The sequence below is a fragment of the Physella acuta genome, unplaced genomic scaffold (assembly GCF_028476545.2).
Source record: "Physella acuta isolate Inbredline_101_S28 unplaced genomic scaffold, ASM2847654v3 ptg000297l, whole genome shotgun sequence".
NCBI lineage: Eukaryota > Metazoa > Mollusca > Gastropoda > Physidae > Physella > Physella acuta.
The window spans coordinates 141,330-162,228 of record NW_026731816.1 but is presented as its reverse complement, the minus strand read 5'-3'; the positions used below and the strand labels follow the sequence as shown (position 1 = coordinate 162,228).

The window sequence follows — 20,899 nt, the reverse complement described above, 5'->3', positions numbered from 1 at the left end:
TAGGACTTATTCTACTTTTTGTTTTTTTAAAGACTATAACTTGAGTACTGTTTTATATGGATAAACGAAATTTCACATATAAGTAAAAGATCTAATTTTTTGCCTTCTGTCAAATTTTGAGTAATTTTCGTTGACCGGATGTAGTAATTTAACCCTTTATCTACTGACGGTACTTATAAGTACCACTTTAATTAAGCGCCTGTATTATTTTTAATTTAAGACGAATTTTAAAAATTATTGATGTATTTGATAGTATGATCTCCCTTGAGTCACAGGTAGGTGGAGGGAACGATGTTTTTTGAAAATTTATGGTGTGGCGCCATTTTCAATCTCTACCTGTATCGGTAGTTCACAATTGTTCTGTACATATCTCACATGTGTTCCTGATTTCCCTTTGTTTAACCTTATTCTTCACGTTTTCAACACCGAATATTTTTTATTGGCATCTTCAATAGTCAGGCAAATGTATTTAATTTCTAGTTATACAATTTTTATCAAATTGTCTTTTTAATAGATCGATGTTTACAAGTGGACTTATAAGTACCGTCAGGGCACACGGACATGTTTTTAGGATTTCTTGGAAATTGCTGATTTTTTTATGTGGATTGACATAAATATTATTTTGATAATTAATTATCGAAATGTACTTAAAAACATATATTTATGCATTTATAAGAAGGTTAGCATAGGGTTTTCCGCAGAAATATTGTAATTAATTGCAGATTTCTACTAGTAATAACAAGAATAGAGATGGCAGTTGCAGGCTCGTTTACTAGGTTTAGTATACATTATTTGTATACCAAAATCTAGTTCTAGAAGTAAGATTTGTAAGTTATATTTGTTGCAAAAAACTGTCTTGCATACAATAGCTAGCGTGTACGTAATGTACACATGTAGACTAGTAATAGTCTATACATCTGCATGTAGTATAGATCGTTTTGTAATTTTGAATCAGTAAACACAAAACAGTAGGCCACTACGGCTCTTCCATACACATTGAGCTCACTTCTATTTATGAACTTTACAATGTAGTGTAGACTTGTCATAACATTCTAGTAGGCTACAATTAGTAGTAGTGTACTGAATGAATAGGCTTTCGTTTTCAAAATATGTGTTTATGCGGCTCATTGTATTGGCTATTGGAAGCCTCTAGCAAAAGCAGGTTCAGTCCGGCAACTGTCACCACACCAGAAAGACGACAGACAAGAATGTCTAAGGAATGAGGAATGAGGGAGCATGACATGTCGGCACCTTTTGCTGTGTTTCAGGTCTAAGATGTGTTCCGATAGAAAATCCATTAAGAATCGTACTCAAAATATACTTTTGTGCTGGGTTTATGTGTGAAAATTACAAAAAAATGATTGTTATAATGATTGCCATGTTATTATTAAATAAGTTGTATCGTTTTTTCCTGTTTTGTAAATTTTTTTAATTTTTGGAAAAAATGTCCTACATTCCTGACGGTACTTATAAGTACCAATACATGTTTGGGCCCTTAAAAATGTATGAAACAAAATTTCCTTCGACCTATGCTTTAAATGTGCCAAAAGCAATTTGATAACACATTGTTTAAGAAAAAATATCATTCGGAACATAATTCCGTAAATAAAGGGTTAAGCTATTTCCGATTTCTCAAAAAACGAAAATGAATGTATAAAGTACTAATAACATGCCGCACTATTATACACAGATTGTTTGGCGTTCATTTGGTGCGCAATTCTTTTTTTTTCTACGAGATTCTATTTTAAAAAGTTTAAGTAATCAATATTGATTAAAAATCATGTCTATATCCCGCGTTGCCGGTCCCCGTATTGTTATATAAGAATATTCGAGAACGTTTATGGGAGATCACTCCCGGTTTATTTTTTTAAATGTTCAAAATTGAACTTAAAAGTTTTGTTTTTCTTAAACATTTTTATATAAAGCACTAAGTAAAATAGAATTGTTGTGTAATAATTGTCATTGAATATTTGTACCATTTTTTTACCAAACATAATATTATGGAGAAAATCAAGGCAGGAGCCTATGACAGGGCAAATAAGAAGGAAAGGGACACACGCTGCGAAAGGCTCATCCAAATGTGACACGCCAAGCGCTTGAGTGGTGGAACCCCCAGGGAAAGCGGAAAAGAGGGCGCCCAAGACAGACCTGGAGGCGGAGTCTTCTTGAAGAACTGAAGCCAACAGGGATGTCTTGGGAGACGGCAAAATTAATAGCCGGGGATTGGATGAAATTGAATGAAATGGTGGAAGCCTTATGTTCCATAAGGAGCAAAGAGGACTAAGTAAGTAGGTAAGTAATAATTTTTACCACGAAATATTGGTAGATGTAGCACATAATGGTCTATACATATTACAGAGCTACTAAAATTGTTCACTAAATGTAATCAGGAATGTCCTCCGGCGCCCCGACAGGGGGCAATTTAGCGGTCCGGGCTCCCACTAGAACACTGTGCCGCCTACTATATTCTCAAACGTCAACACTTGCATTTAGACATTTATTTGGAAATTGTATATATTCTCAAAATCCAGACAGCGTCTGTTGTATAATAATTAATAAACACACAACTCACTGTCCTTTACAGATGTTTTTCACAAAAGCTTGTACAATGCCTGAACTGGATAGCTAATTTGGATATAATTTTAATTATACATAAAAACACATTAATGTATTTATTGAATTTATAAACCAAAATATTACGACTTAACTGTCTGAAACGGGCTGAAACTATACATATATATACATATATATGTTACGGTCAAAGCCCGAAGTGCGGCCAAAGCGCGGATTGGCCGGCCAATGCGCGCATTGGCCGGCTCTCTTGGCCAAAGCCCGAAGAACTTTGCATTCAGATCGTATTTCGTACATTGGCCGGCCAATGTGCGCACTGGCCGGGATGTCCTGGCCAATGTTCTATCTAGGTTAAGTTGTGATGGCGTTTTCATTATTCTGGGTGTGGTTTCATTGTGAGTAACGTATTGTTTAGCTCTTGTTTGTATAGCATTCTATATGCAAGGCGACATGGATCAAAACGGCCGTCAGACCATGAGACAGACATAGCAGATGGCTGTCAAAAGAAAAAAATGTAAATCCATGTTAGTTTCCATATATGGGCTACAACTGTATGTGACAGCCTCCTCCATGATGACGAGGTGAGACAATCATCAAAGAATTTGTGAATCAGGTTATTTCTGAACTAAAGAACATGTGGCCTGAACTTAAACTAGTTTACGGAAATCAAGGCATAGCCAAAGCCAAGGTTTTGTTGAACGTGCCAACCAAGATGTTCAAAACATGATGATGACATGGATGCAGACAGATGAATCAGCTCATTGGCCTGCGAGTCTCAAATTCATTCAATTTATGAAAAATCGTTCTTTTCACAAGGAATCCAACAATCGCCATACGAAGCCTTGTTTGGATGCAAAGCAAAAGTGGGACTTAGCACCGCAAATCTACCAAGAGAGGCTCTTGATAAAATAGTTACTGAGGAAGATCTTGAGAAAATTGAACAAGAAATGGAGGTTGCCATAAATGCAACGACATCCTCAGCTAACATATCTGCTGCCGTGGCGTAACGTCAAGACCAGTTGCGTGACAATAATGTGGCCAACAGATTCTGTATAGTTTGTGAAAAACATTGTAGTGCAGCTCATTCTTGTGGATCCTGTGGCAACGATGTCCATGCTATTTGTGGAATACCCAATGAAGTAGACGAAGGGTACGGAGGGAACATTACCTCCAGATTGTGTCACAACAAACAAGACATCATGGAACACAGGTCAGCAGCTCATACTGGCTTGCAAACTCAAGGTGCTAAGATGCTTAAAACATCAAATACAAAATTTAAAGATGGTAAAGTGGATGACAATGTACGCATCCGTGTTCCAGATGTTGACAGAGGTCGCTGTGATCCCCGAAGCGTGATTGCAGTTGTCATGAGCGTCGAGGGCGGTTTCTACAAATTAGGAACGCAACATGGTGTTCTAAAACAACTATATGCTAGAAGTGAGTTTTCAATTCTTCACGAAAAAATGCTCTTATTGTCTTCAGTTGGCACTGAGGAAAAAGCACTACGAACCATCGCATCTTCACAATCATTGACGGGGGGTCAATGCTACACTCGCTGCAATTGCACAACTAAGTGCACAACAAATCGCTGCAAGTGTAAAATTACAAGCTACTATGCAATTCTAAATGCCATAAAAGTTCAACTTGTTGTAACAAATGATAATATTGATTGATTGAGACTATAGTACAATAAAAAATTGAATGTTTCTGTCATTTACTTTAATTAATAATCAATAAAGACTTAATTTCATGATCCTTACTGTATAAAAAATAAAAACCAAAATCTGCTCATGATCTTCTTATTCGGACTTTGGCCGGTCGTCCCTAGCCAGATGATCTGCTAATTAAGTCTTTGGTCGGTCCACCATGGCCAGTCTGCGGATTGGCCAGCCAAAGGCCGAAATCAAGCAAAGTTTCGGACTTTGACCGACCTATGGGAGGCGATATTGGCCAATGCGCGGATTGGCCGGCCAATCCTAGCATTGGCCGACTTCGGGCTTTGACCGTAACATATATATATATATATATATATATATATATATATATATATATATATATATATATATATATATATATATATATATATATATATATATATGTTATATAATATATATATATATATATATATATATATATATTTATATATATATATATATATATATATATATATATATATATATATATATATATATATATATATAATTTATATATATATATATATATATATATATATATATATAATTATATATATATATATATATATATATATATATATATATATATATATATATATATATATATATATATATATATATATATATATATATAAAGATAGATAGATATATAGATATAAGTTAAATAAACGATTAAAGATACTAATGGATTATTATTACTTCGACACCGATATTTACAAACCAGCTTATTTAAAAAACCTATCAATTATTTCGAAATCATGCTCAATAAGGAGCACACAACTAGGGCAGCCAATGTGTACTCATTTTTTCTTTCAGCGAGATTATATGTAGCTCCAACTCCCACTACACCCCCCCCCACACACACACACACACATACACTTACAAAATACTGAGACAGTGGCAGATTAAGGGGAGGCTGAGAGGGCAACAGCCAGGGGGGCCTCCGATTTTTAGGGGCCCCAAAATTTCAGCGATAAAAGCCTTAAGTATTTTTTTGTTGTATTTTTCTTACACAAAAAGCAGCATATACCCGGCGCAGCACGGGTTTTGGGAAATATATGACCTTAACCACCACCACAGTTACAATCTAAGCCACAACCATTCCATTTTTTTTTATATTACAATCCCTATCCATTACATATTCCTGTACTTATCCCTTTTGTTTATCTTATCCCTATCGCTATCCCTATTTTAAATCCATCCGTTTTCCTATTTCTGTCCATATCACATTTCATTTTCCATTACATTATCCCTAAAGATTCCTCTATTTATTTCCCTGTCCAATTTCATTTTCCTTATTGCTATTCTGTTCGTTACCTATTCCTGTAACTATACCTATAACTGTAGCTGTACCCGTTACTTTACTTGTACCAATTACTATCTATCTCTTTATCTAGATGAAAGGTGGGGGCTTTACTGGGGTGGGTTTTTTTTATTTGTTTGTTTGTGGATTTGTGCAAATCTTGTAACTTACTTTTGACCCACTTATGATGCAACGTTTTTTTTTAAACTTTTCTGATCTCCAAATATTACGCTCCAAGTGAACGCCAAACAATCTGTGTATAATAGTGCGGAATATTATTAGTACTTTACTAGACCACCCGTCATCCTTTGGAAAACTGTGAGTTTCGGGGGTCATTCATAAATGACATCACGTCTGTCACTTATCGTCACACAAAAAACCAGATCCCACATTTAAAAAGACGTCACACCTCAGACGTTTTTGTCTTTTAAAAACACCGATTTCGCTTGAGCATGGGGCTGATCACACTATCCCTTCATATGCTGACGTCACAGGTGAACTCTACACCTAAACAAGTCTCAGACAACATGTTTGTATCTTTAAAAAAAGATTTCGGACGAGCATGGCTCTGACCACACTGTACCTTCATATGCTGAGGACACAGAGACAGGTGAACTCTACTTCACCTGCTCTGTGTCCAGCGCAGTCCCAATAGGCAACTTTATCATTCACATCTAAAAAAAATATATTGTAAAGGAAAAAATATTTTTGTCGTGATGGGTCTCGAACTCGTACCACCCGCGTGGTAACTATTATTACACTAACATCTTAGTGACACATTTGTTTAGAATTAGTCCTATAATTAACTGCAAAGTAATAAGCTATTTCAAATTAAATTAAACCCTAAATTAGCCAATTCCAAAGCTAAACAAACAAAGATGTATATTTTTAAAAAATTAAAGCCTGAAATAGTTTAGTATAGAAAAACATTATTGGCATAGATTCTAATAATTCTAGATTTAGATATAGCTAGATCTAGATTCTAGATATTAAGTCTTAATTCTAGTTTTTTCGTAAATTTAGCTCTAGATCTAGAATCTAGATAGATATATCCCATCTATTCTCGAATTTAGACGATCATTTAAGCTAAAAAGCAAAGATTTATATCAAATATTTAAGGACTAACACAGTTTAATATAAAAAAAAACAAGTTATTAAAAAGTCTAGTGACAATTTAAGCGCAATTTCCTTATGTAATCCATAACAATTTTAAATCGAGATAAGTCATATATTCAGCAAATAAATAATGCAACACAAGTAGTTTTAATAATTCAAAACAAAATAGAAAAAATATTTATTAGCGAGATTTTTTAAAAATCCTTTCGAACCTCCGCTCATTCGCTATGGTAAAATCCTTTCAAACCTCAGCTTACTAATAGGGTACAAAAATAACGTTTGAATTAATAAGTAAATTAAATCGAGATAAATCATATATTCAGCAAATAAATAATGCAACACAAGTAGTTTTAATAATTCAAAACAAAATAGAAAAAATATTTATTACGAGATTTTTTAAAAATCCTTTCGAACCTCCGCTCATTCGCTATGGTAAAATCCTTTCGAACCTCAGCTTTGCGCTAAAAACCTACACGACGCTCAGTTTAAATGTTCTTAATTAATTTTTTGTGACCGAACGAAAGGATATTTTTGAAAACTTTCTTCGGCAATATTGGTCTAAATTATGGCAGGAATCGATTGGTAAATGTTTCAAGTCGCTAAGTTGTCGGGTTGCCGAGATATGGAGCAAAAACTGCATTTGTTCGAGGTTCTTTGGCTTTTCCGGGAAATCCAGTAAGGAATTCCGGAATTTTTTTTGGCCCACAATCATCCTTGGAACTTGCTTAACATTTTTGCTTTTGGAACTAGTCCTCGATATTGCTTCGTTGAGGAGGAGATGCCACTTAAAGCTGCGGACACACATCCATCCATCCATCCATCCATCCATCCAGAAATGACGAGTTAATAATCGCAATTGTCCGTATGGAAATTGCGCTAAAAACAATAATTTATTGTGGTTTTATAATGGTTTTTTAACTAATTAATTTTGGTTTGATCTTGATTCTAGATTTTAGATCTAGTATTGACTTTCTCTTCGTTCGACAGCTGATCTATAGATCTAGAGAAATGTGTTGTATACTAGCCGTCCAGGCCAGGCCCTGCACTGGCCTCAGTGAAAAACCTATCTGTAAAGGACTATGACATGTCTGTTTAGTAATCAGAATATAACCTGCATTGCCCACCCTAACTACAACCAACCAAAACCAAAACACGCCAATAAAACGCAAACATAACACAAACACAAACGCAAACGCAAACCCAACCACAAGTGCAAACACACACACAAACAAAAAAGCAAATGAAAACAAACCAAACGAAAACACAAACCCAACCCAACAGTTTGGTCAAAAAGAACATTGTTATCTACCTAAATACGTATTTTACAGCTCTACACATAGTGCAGATTCTCTCCTGTAACCAAAAAGACAAACAAAAAAAAACAAATAAATATACAAACATGTAAAAAAAAAAACTTGAGTTTTCGTAGCATATAGATAGATAAATTCACATGCGTTTTTTGAGAAATCGGAAATAGTGTAAATTACTACTTGCGGTCAACGGAAATTACTAATAATTTTAGAGAAGGCAAGATATTAGATATTTTACTTATTTTTGAAATTTCGTTAATCCATCCGAAACAGTACTAAGTTATGGGCTTTTGAAAAACCAAAAGTAGAATTAGTCCCACTTCCGTTTATTGGAAATCGCTTAATAGTTGATACAGAGCTACAAATGTGATATAATACTTGTATATAAAATTTCTTCAACCTAACACCACGTTCCATGTTCCACGTCGACAGCCACACTACAACTAACTGATTCACACACTGGCACACGCTCTGACACCCGTCACCTGACACACCTCACGTGAACACCTCACGCTCCATGTAAACACACTCAACCAAGGGATACAACTATACACCAAAGGGAGGGTACCTGTCGTTCCAGCACACAACACACACACACACAAGCAGGGGACATGTAAGGGACGTAACATCCCTCCCCTCCACCTTCAGATCTCTTTTCCTTAAAGAGATCAAACATCTCTTGTTCCATTAGCCACTGTTGGTGCCCGAGCTCGACTATTTATTCTTCAGCCCTTAGGACGCCTCGCTTTGACCGGTGGGGACAGCGTTTGGCTTGTATCCAGCCTGGACAGTTCGGTCCAGAGTGTGGCTTGTATCCAGCCTGGACAGTTCGGTCCAGAGTGTGGCTTGTATCCAGCCTGGACAGTTCGGTCCAGAGTGTGGCTCGCATCCAGCTTTAACATTTCGGTCCTGAGTGTGGACTATGGTTTTCTCCGGCCGGGCACCAAGCTCGTGGTCTGACTATCTCAACCTATGAAGATACATGTGAGAAGCCACAATAAAAAATTTGATTTGCATAATCATTCTAAACTGCATCAGTAATATCTTTCTCAAACATTTCTCAATATAATTATATTATAATGCCTCAATAGTAAATTCCTTAACATAATCATACTATACTCCAACAATAATACATTTCTCAATATCATATACACTAGTTGGCGTAAAACACTCGTGATAGAATGTCTGCTACAAAGTTCTCAGTTCCCTTGATATGTTTCACAGTACAGGCTGTTTCCTGTAGTGTAAGGGCCCATCGGCAGATGCGTACGTCGCCATAGATGGTCATCTTTTCTTAAAGGCGATCAAACTGAGTTCCCTTCACAATAACCGTTTTAACTACAGTAATCATCTCCAGCCCGTAATTATCATACACAGCTTCTGTAAAAAAAAAAAACAAAGAAAAATTTACATTGATTGAATAAATTATCTTAACAAAAAACTTACCAAGGACACTACCTTTGTAAGGATACGCCTCCAAATTTCGTGCTTTACCTCACTCTCATATGCGAGTCTTTAAGCAGGGAAAAATTTCCTAACATATCACGCTGAGCTGTGGGACACGCCCTTGATATGTGACCAACACCACCGCAGCAATAACACTTGAGATCATCTGACCGTCGATGTACATTTTCAGTACGCCAGTTGCTCGCTCCACTGGTCCCGTTGGGACAGTTTCGTTGTATGTGGCTTGGCTTTCTACAGCTATAACAGGCGCCTGTATCTATATCCATACTGCACTCTTTGGCAATATGACCTTGTTCATTGCACTTGTAGCACCGATAAGGTCTTTTGTTGTTTCCATACTCCACAACAGCTCTTTTATCTGACCTATTTCTCCAAGTAAAGCCGCTATTACTATTGCTATGACAATCCCTGGCATAGTGTCCATAACGTCCACATGTGTAGCATTTACTGCTCAGACTGACCTTGCTGACACCATGCATCGGTTGTAAACCAGCTTGTCGTGCCTGTCGTTTACCTGATTCGCTCCTGTCTCGTCTAGAGGTGGGACAGACTCCCGCTATATGGTCAACTCCCCCGCATGAGTAGCACACAATTTCTTCTGTGGAAGGGCAAGTGTGGCGTCCTGGAGATCGCGGTGTCTTGTTTTGCCAGGGTATCCTCTCTGCTGTAGAACTTGCAGCGACGTACGGAGGGGTTTGATTTACTGGCCTCGCCACTCTAGCGTTTTGAGTGCTCTTATAGTTGTCAATAACTTTAAGATTATCTTCCACACTTACCTTAGCAGCACCATTCAGCCTCTCCAACAGATCACAAGTAACAACCGATTTTATCCGATCAACTATCAGGAGGTTCACCAAGTCCTCAAACGTTTCCTTTATTCCCGACTGCTGGACCAACGCTCTCAAAGCGGCTTCTGTGTTGATTGCGAAGCTTCTCATGTCGTCGTGTGTTGGTACTAGCTGGTGGAATCTGACCCTATACTTTTCCTCGTTGAAACCTGCGTGCGTCAATAACTTTACCTTTACTGACTCGAAGTCATGATGCAAGTTCAGTCCCGTCTCAACGAGGAAAGTCTTCAGTTGTCCACTCATCTTGTCCGTCAGAAGGAGCGACCAGTCCTTGGGGTCAATGCCTTGTCTCTTTGCTTGACTCTCAAAATGCCTCACGTACGCACCCAGGTCTTCGTCTACCGCCATCGCCGCCACGTCCCTCAAGCGGGGTACAGGGTTACATACCTTTGCTACAACCTCGACCTTCGCATCTTCTACCCTCCTCAACTCTTCCTTTACCCACTCCGCCAAACTGTCATCGGTCAGCCCGATTAGCTTTCCCTCCTCCTTCAAGACACTTATTAACTGTCTTCTGGCACTCCTGGTAGTCGCCATGCTAAACGGACGAGCCCCCAAATGTTGGGTTCTAGAATCTAGGGGTATATAAATAACAACAGACAAATACGACTTATACAACAATAACACTAACACTCTATAATAACAATAATAATAAGATATTTAATAATATATACAGTACTTTAATAATAAAAGGATCAAAAGGGATCTACAACATAAATACAATACTCAACACCACGTTCCATGTTCCACGTCGACAGCCACACTACAACTAACTGATTCACACACTGGCACACGCTCTGACACCCGTCACCTGACACACCTCACGTGAACACCTCTCGCTCCATGTAAACACACTCAACCAAGGGATACAACTATACACCAAAGGGAGGGTACCTGTAGTTCCAGCACACAACACACACACACACACAAGCAGGGGACATGTAAAGGACGTAACAAATTGCAAAGCCCAGTTTTCCCGACTCAATTACGCGTACAACGCCATCATTTTTTATAAGTCTGCATTTATTATTTTGTGTCCGATTAAAATAAGTCCCCTATACGCCGTATATTATTATGATGAAGTACTGAGGTGTAAAACGATGCAAACTGTCAAAATTGCATGTGATTTTTGTGCACGATTACAATACTTCCTCATACTCTGTATACGAAAAAGTAAAAACTTATGATCAGCTAATAGTAGTGCAAACCCTGCTTCAATAGTGTATTAAATTTATATTAAACTTTGATATAATTATCTCATAAGAAGATTGATTCTTGGAATAATTTCATTTTTAGTTTTTGGTAGTTAATACTAAAACAATGTGTGGTCTGCTAATTATTTTATTAGTAATCCCATAAATTAGTAAGACACATGCTTGAAACAAAAGGGACATAACCTCCACTACACGATTTACATCTATAATTACACATCATACCCATTACAAGATCTACCTCTTTAATGACACATCAAACCGACATCCATGATCTAATTCTATAATGATATATCCACTACAATATCTACCTCTATGTTGTCAACAAAACTATTCAAGTTGAATAAACAAGCAACGCTCGCATGTATCGTTAAATGTTTTCATCACCCATTTTTTAAATATCATATAGCCTACAGGTGTTTTAAAATAATGTATTTTAAGTATTCCTTTAAAATATAACTAAATAAAAATGTTGATATTTTGTATTGTCATCGAAGATATAAATGTACAAGATTAGAAAACAACCGCAACAGCTCAAGTGGGGGAAATTGGGATGGCATGATAGGGTGATAGAGCATACAACTCATCCAGTTCGGAATGCGGGGCTAGAGTCAACCAAGTTCTGATGGGCACCTGACTCACGTTAAGAAAAGTAAAGGCGGATAGTGCTGATCAGACTATCTCTTCATAGGCAGAGGTGGCAGAAACAGATGAGCTCTACTTCATTTGCCATATTGATCGTCAGACCAGGAAGGTAAAAGTTTCTTTTAAATGTGGCAGAAAAACTCATTACAAAATCCATCAAAACATACATACTAACAAAGCAGAGCAGACAGACAAATAAATTAAAGAAAAGCCGTAAAATTGCTTGCTAGACGAAAAACTTTCAAGTTTGATTAATGTAAAATCTTAGACAAAATTATAGGGACTATAATACCTATTTTGTATTCATAGATAATGCAGAGGATAAAAGACACAACGAACTAGGTAGTTATAAGTCGGTAAAGAAAACCCTGAACTCTCAAGTTGAAAGTTCACCATGATAAGAGCGGAAATTGCACTAAGTGACATGTTACTTTGTAAACAAGTATGCTGGTGCGGTAGGTCAAAACTACATTTATCGAAGGAAAAACCAGTATTTTGACCAGCCCCATTATATATATATATATATATATATATATATATATATATATATATATATATATATATATATATATATATATATATATATATAATATAAAGTTCAATTCTGTATGTTTAAGTGTTAGAGTATTATAGTGCTTATGGTCTAAATTTAGGAGTTAAAAAATTACTATTAAAAGTCTTTAAAAACAATTTTCATTTTATATACTTAGAATAATAATTTTCAATTATGAACATTACATAAAATTTTTAAAAAGTGTATCAACGTTTATAAAATTTCTAAAATTGTGTCTGAAATGTATTTGCATTTTGTCCTTTAGTTCTCATAACGTCCCTTGATTTGGAAAACACAATTACTTCCCTTTAAAAAACCATTAAATCGGGGGAAGAAAGAATTTACTTTTTATTATTTTGTTTTGGTGTTAAGAAAAAAAAATAACATGATGAGCGGGGATTGATTAAGTGCAATGTCGTTGGTATTTTTAATACTGCCTTTTATTTATTCTATACACTGAACATACTGTTTACTAATTATTTTTTTTAAATCAATAAGATTTAATAAGCCAGGTCCTACAAATCCTATATGTTTATATCTTTCCATTTACAGATAAGCTTGGAGTATTATAATTTTGTTCACTAAATTGAAACAGGCGCGACCGCCGGCGCCCCTGCACGGTTCGATTTGGTGCCCTGGGCTATCATGTGAGCGCTATGCTGTATAATTTTGTTTTAAACAGTGCGATAGACTATGGATAAGAAAGGTTACTATAGTCTTTAAGTGAATCAAATCCGGAGTCCTCCGGCACCCCGACAGGGTTCTATTTGACGCCCCGGGCCTTCCCGTGTACGCTATGGTACCTACGTTCGCGTAAGTGAGTTCAAAAGACTATGAATAAGTTGGGTACTATAGTCGTTTACTAAGTTGAATCAGGCGGTTACGCCGCACGTCGTCATGGTGCGATTTTACGCCCCGGGCTAGACTGTGGACACTTTGAGTTTATCTTTGCGTTTGTGTTTTCTTTGTGTTTGAGTTTGGGTTTGTGGTTGTGTTTGTATTTGCGTTTGGATTTTGGTTTGGGTTTGTTGTCGTTTGCTTTTTTTCTTTGCGTTTGTGTTTCGTTTGCTATTTTTTTGCGTTTGTGTTTTATTTGTGTTTGTGATTGCGTTTGTGTTTGTGATTGCGTTTGTGTTTGCGTTTGTTTTTGTGTTGTCGTTTGTGTTTGTATTTGCGTGTGTGTTATGTTTGCGTTGTTTGTTTGTCTTGGTGTGTTTTGGTTTTGGTTTTGTTTGGTTGTGGTTGGGTTTGTGTTTGCGTTTGATTTGTTTTCGTTTGCTTTTTTGTTTGCGTTAGTGTTTGTGTTTTCTTTGTGTTTGTGGTTGGGTTTGTCATTGCGTTTATTTTTGTGTTTTCGTTTGTGTTTGTTTTGTGTTAGTGTTATGTTTGCGTGTTTTGTGTGTTTTGGTTGGATGTGGTTAGGGTGGGCAATGCCGGATAAATGCTGATTACTAAACACACAAGTTACGGTCCTTATCAGATACGTTTTTCAGTGCAGGGCCTGGCCAGGACGGCTAGTATATATATATATATATATATATATATATATATATATATATATATATATATATATATATATATATATATATATATATATATCAGTATAGAAATTATTGACGGTTGTTTGCTGTATGGCCTATCGCCAGGGAAACCTGGTCCCAGAAATGCTCCAGTAATTCTTCATTTCTTTCATCCGCTGGTGGAAACTCCGTGTAGCTATTTCTTTTCATGGCCACAAGTAAATCTACAGGCATGTCGTCTGCCGGTGTTGGTTCCAGTACAATCACGTGCAGAACCTGCCTCGCTTTGAACACCTCCTCCATGATTGCCATCTTGACGGAGTATTCCGAATATTCGTCATCCGCGTATAAGCCTGGCTCGGAGACCGGCACAGTTTTTGAACTGTTTTGAACGGCGCTGACGATATCGGAGATGATGAGAGTTCCAGGCAGAAAGTTGCGGTCTGCGACACAGAGCTTATGTCCCCTTTTCTCTTCTAGCTCTCTAAGGCAATCATTGATCACAAAGTTACGTGTGTTTTCTGTGTACAAAATATAAGCATCGAAACGAAAGCCTTCATCGTTAGCGCCGTTTGGTTCAAACCCAACCAGTTTAGCCACGGCGATGTTCCTGATGTAACGAAGCTTCCATCTGTTGCGGTAGATGACGACAAATCCCGCCACGGTGCCAAGCAAGCAGATTAGAGCAACACAAACTACAATAACTAAAGCTTTTGAGGCGCACATTCTCTGGAGGGACTGAACTCGCTTCTGGAGGTTTCCTATCGGTCTGTCAATGCCGTCGTCGAATGTACAATAAAGGTAGTCTTCGTTTAACAATGTTATCTTCGTCTTCATCATCCAAACGATCTGTTCAAGGGAAGAGCACGTGCAGGACAAGGGGTTAGAGGTCAAGTCTATCGAAAGCTTCTCGCCAATTTCATCTAGTTCATCACGGACTCTCTTGTCAATCCAAACAATGGAGTTTTTACTGAGGTCAAGAAGGCGGAGATGTTTCATGTGGGCAAACGACGAGTTGAGTGTCTGGAGTTTGTTTTCTGAGAGTCTCAGAGAGACGAGATGCTTCAGGCCACGAAAGAATTGTCGAGAGAGTTTGTAAATCAGGTTACGAGAAATGTCCAATTCAATGGCGTTTGTCAGGGTCGAGAAAATTGTGCCGTTGATGTCTACCGCAAAATCTGACCCCAGTGAGTTGTCCGAAAGGTCAAGGAATTTTACTGAATTATTTTTGGGAAAAAATTGAGGATTAATGTGCTTGCAGAAATTTTTGCTTAATTTAATTATCTGAAACGTTGCGGGTAGAAAACCATGTCCCCAAGTTGTCAGGAAACTTTCAGAAAAATCAATGTCTGTAAGGCTGTTGTTCGGATCAAGGTGGTTAATAAATAAAATGGTTCCAAAACTGCTGTACTGGGAGGCTTTAAGAACTTGAAGGCTTGGTGGAATTTTGAGAGGCGGTGCATTTACATCGTATGCTGTGGTTAAACTGAGCCTTGCAGGGGTGAAAAGCTTAGAACATTTTTTTCTAACACCAACAGGTTCACTTGGAGAACTTGCATTGAAATTTTGTTTTACTATTTCAAAGTTCTGGAAGCGACCTTCTGAAGAACTTGTAGAGTGTAACCGCGACACTGGACATTTCTCTAACTGTTGAGGCACGTTCCAGGGCACGTCAGCGTTTTGTTCTGAAAGGTCAAGGGTTATCAGATCCTTCAAGTAATCGATGCGGTTAAGAATAAAACTTTTCAGAGAAAGCTGGTTTTCTCTTAACACAAGCCTCTTCAAGGTTCTCGGCAGTTTTTGTAAGAAATCATCACCTAACAGAGCCAACCTGTTTGATGAGAGATCAAGTTCATCGAGTGCGATGTTTCTTATATATTTGGCTTGTGCCGCGTTGAGATAACGACACGGATAAGTGGAATGATACAGATGGATAAAATGAAGAGATTTAAGCGACGAATACTGAAGCCCTTGTAAGTCATCAAAAGCTGTGTACAGATCGTAGTTATCCAATACCTTAAGAGACAACAATGTGAGATTTATTTTCGAAAAAGCCGTAAAATCAACATGCATGACTTTACAGCTATAAATGTATAAATACTTTATGTAAGGGATGTTTTGGAAAAAAGTCGAACTGATGTTTTTTAACGAACAATGTGTCCCTCCACCTATATGGAGGTGAGTTAAGTTACGTAATGTTTGCAACTGGGGTCCAAACTCCACGTCATTTCCCAGACCGTCAATGTAGAGCTGCTCCAGGTTAGTCAACATTCCCAAAGCCTTGTTCGGATAATTGAGCTCGCCACGGGCTATGTACTGAAGATCGATTACTTTCAACTCTCTTAAAGGCTCGAACAAATCTGATGGTAAAAACTTCCAGGTATAGCCGAACACTTTGTTGTGGCTTAAGTTTAAGAATGTCAGGTGTGTTGTGTGCTGGAATGCGCCGTACTCGATGCATTTAATACTATTGGTCGACACATCTAAGCGTGTTAGTTCTGTAAGACCCTCAAGCGTGTAGTTGGTGATTCTATCCAATTTGTTTTTGTTCAGTAAAAGTGTTTTCAGTTTTGGCAACAACCTGAAGCTGCCATCTGTAATAGATTTAATATTGTTTGCAGATAGATCTAAGAATAACAACGGTGACGTCAAATTATGGACGGTATTGTTACTTGTTACCCTGCTAATTTTGCAGGAAGACATAACAGCATGCTCCATTTTGGGATAATATAGAATGTCAGACGTAGGCAGTGAATTAATTTTATTGTACGATAAACGCAGAGACCATAATTCAACTGGAAGTCCTGCAGGGATTGCATGCAAGTTTTTGTTTTCACAGTTAGCGATGAGGTGGTGCTGTGAAGCTGGGTTTTCCTTAGAGCAGTTGCACACCCCACAGATAAACTCGTTGTGGTTGATGGCTGAAGGAACCTGGGCCTGATGATTTTCATCCCCGGGGAGCACTGTCTTACTGGTAGCTCTAATGTCGTCTACATTTTCGCTGGCGTATATCAGCGGCTGGCTCACAACCTTGTACGAGTGAACACTGTTCACAACAGTAATCAACGCAAAGACTGGTAGAAAGCTGAAGATAAATAAATAAATAAATACTCGCTGACATAAAGGTAAAATAAACGTACACCTAATTGCCCGCATGGCACATATCTGTTATATCCTGACACCAACATGGTATATTATTTATTACATCAACACTGAGTTTGAAAGACCATTTCAATTAAAGAATAACACAGAATATGTTCATCAACAAGTCCACAGTGACCGCACAATTTACCCCTCACTTCAGACTTACCCCATAATCCACAACCCAGCATACCAGGCGCACAAAGACATGCTTGTGACATGGATTTAAGTGTAATCACAGCGAAAAGGGAAACAATAATATACGTGGTCTGGGTTGGGTTTTCCCCCCTACACAGCGGGAAAAAGCAACACACACGGTCAGAAACGTAGCTGTTCGTTGAAGTGTTGTCGTGTACACAAGGTGGACAAAGTACAAGATTCGTCACCAACATGACAAAAACAAAAAATAAATAGCTAGATCTAGGTTGTCGGGTTCTCCAAACGTTCCATAACGTATGGCCTTATTGACAGGAAGTTTCATATTAAAAACACACGTACACACACACACACACACACACACACATATATATATATATATATATATATATATATATATATATATATATATACATTTGTGTGTGCGTCTGTCTGTGTGCGTGCGTGTGTGTAGATGTGTGTGTACTAGCAGACAAGTGCGTGGCCAAAATGTAACAATAATAACTTAAATCAATGTGCAAATAACATCATCGGAACGTTGTTTTGTGTGAGGTGCCGTTGAAAATATCAGCCCCGGGTTATCAGTTTGCGCTATCAGCTATTGCTAGAAAACAAATTTATAATTTCCGGCTGAACTCTAGTTATTTAAATGTAAACAAAGTCGGCACTACATTACTTGTAACTAAGTTGTTGAGCGCACGGGGCGTCGGCGCCTGTAAAAGTCACCTGTTAAATTACCGCCATGGGCAGAGGCGTAGCGACCCCTCCCGGCGCCCCGGGACAAACTTTCAATTTGGCTCCGCCCCCCCCCCCCTCCCTCCCCCCCCCCCCCCCCCCCATGTATTTTTAGCGCAATTTCCATTCTGGAGAATTGCGTTTATTAACCCGTCATTTCTGGATGGATGGATGGATGGATGAATGTATGGATGTGTGTCCGCAGCTTTAAGTCGTATCTCCTCCTCAACGAAGCAATATCGATGACTAGTTACAAAAACAATTATGTTAGGCAAGTTACGAGGATGAACATAGGCCATAAAAATTCCGGGTTTCTTTCATGGATTTCCCGGAAAAGCCAAAAAACCTCGAAAAAATGCAGTTTTTGGCCCATATCTCGGCAACCAGACCACTTAGCGACTTGAAACATGTACCAATAATTTAGAACAATATTGCCGAAGAAAGTTTTCAAAAATATCCTTTCGTTTGGTAATAAAAAAAAATTTTGAATTAATTAAAATTTGGACCGAATTAGTAGGCATTTTATGCAACCACACCACACGCGTCATCACGTTCAATAGCTGCGCCATCACGTTCAATGGCTGCGACATCACGTTCGGTAGCTAGGCGCGAAATGGTTTTTAGTCATGTTACTCTATTGTAAATAAAACATGTAAAATACTGAAAAAAAATTATTAAAAAACGTTTTAATAACTAACCAAAGGTTTTACTAACCCTGCTCTTGATTTACGCTACGGCAGAGCTATTTTTAGAAAACATAAGGAAATTGCGCTAAAATTGTCACTAGACTTTTTTTAATTACTTGTTTATGATTATAATTCAAAACTGCAGCTAAAATGAGCTTTTAATTTTTTTTTCTAACCCATTTTGGCGCCCCCCCCCCCTTCGCTACGTCTCTGGCCACGGTAGCCGCCTTGTTTCGGTTTAGACAGACTAGAAACCCACCGTATCCCCAGTGTAGGGCGCTCTTTAAAATGAATGTAGGTGTCAAAGTGCTCATGCGGTAGCCTCATCTGGCGACAATACGCACAAACTCACTTTCTCAAAACATGTGAATGAGAGAATCCACTTTTCCTAACACTGATTCTAAATGTAATATACAATTCTTTCATGCACATGTATGCACGGGTTGCAAATCACCTATAATGAACGGGAAAGAGGAAAAATTTAGTGGAACAAAAAGCCGCACTATGCAGCTTCTATTAATGGACACCAGCGAGAAAAGTCTCAAAGGTATTTGAGAGGTGTATAAATTCATTTAAAAATCATGCACAGCGTAGTTACAATTAATATGGTTATAAAATCCTGTCTATCTGGTTTTTTTCAGACTTTACTAAAGATTGGATGTATTTGATGTTTATAATATTTTCGGTAACTAAATAAAAAATTTTAAAAAAGCAAAAACAATTTGGTTTTCACGTGTAATGGCGACATAAACAATGGCATCCTGCTATTGGATAGGCCGCCATTGATTTTATTGTACACATTGTAAGCTAAAAATAGAAAACTAGGTCATGGGGTTTTAAATTTGCATTGTTATTTAAAAACTTGATCTGCAAAGTTTTGTAAACAAATAGTTATCGATCACTAAGTTACTGTACAGCCAATCAATATTTAGAAATAAATAGAAATGTAGCCTTAAACTCAACAAATTATTTTCAAGTTCTATGGATTTGCAACTTTTATAGCATTTAATCTAAAAATATAAAATTTCTAAATTAATTTTAGGCTTAAGTTTTTATTTTTTATTTTTTTTTACGGTCTAAATTTTAAAAAGCACGTTTTTATTCCATGTCAACAACATTGGGGACGGAATCTCGTCAACTCGCTCGCCTCCATTGTGAACTTTTTATTTTCATGCCATTCAAAATTTGCATGGCATAAAATGGATCTTTCTCTGGTTATATTGAAAATCAAACAGGAATACAGGGAGTGTCACCTGCTCGTACGCTCTAGCTACTGTAACAGATATAGCTAGGTCACTTGGTATCAGATTTCTACGCCACTAGACAGCTGTGGGGTAGAAGTTTTGAAACCAAAGAGGAGAGCTGATCTTTAGTTCCCAACCTTTTTTTTACTCTAGAGCACATTCTAAAATATCGGTAGGGTGGCGGGCACCACCTATTTTAAATCGACAAACTCCTTCCAGAGGCGTAGCGACCCTTCCCGTCACCCGGGGACAAAACTTTCGATTTGCACCCCCCCCCCCCCCACCTCGAATTTTCGATTTGCACCCACCCCCCCCTTCTCAAACTTTCAATTTGCACCCCCCCCCCCTTCTCAAGCTTTCAATTTGCACCACCCCCCCCTCAAACTTTCGATTTGCACCCCCCCCCCTCAAACTTTCGATTTCCATCCCCTTCAACCTTTCAATAATGTTATGAAAAAAATTCTGTCTCTGTCGAATAGTGAGAGGCGGGCACATACGAAACGTTCGGCGGGCGCCAAGGCGCCCGCGGGCACGGGGTTGGGAACCCCTGCTCTATTAAATGTATACAACTAGTCCTTCACCTTAGTTGAGAGCGACTGTTTTCAGTTCAAAATGCACATAACGATCCATCGTATTAAGGATTTAAAAAGCTATACTGTCAGTCAGCAGGTTGTACAGCTCTGCTGTGGGTTGTAATAA

General features: G+C 37.8%; 1 protein-coding gene across 1 annotated transcript; it reads right to left on the bottom strand.

Annotated features, from left to right (window-relative positions):
• Positions 1 to 14,322: 14,322 nt before the first annotated feature.
• On the bottom strand, positions 14,323 to 17,663 carry LOC131939855 (toll-like receptor 4). Its single transcript, XM_059298361.1, has 2 exons — positions 17,549 to 17,663; positions 14,323 to 17,323 (listed from the first exon to the last, which is right to left on the bottom strand). The coding sequence occupies exons 1-2, from the start codon at positions 17,587 to 17,589 to the stop codon at positions 14,329 to 14,331; spliced, it is 3,036 nt and encodes a 1,011-aa protein (XP_059154344.1). The 5' UTR covers positions 17,590 to 17,663; the 3' UTR covers positions 14,323 to 14,328.
• Positions 17,664 to 20,899: the final 3,236 nt, after the last annotated feature.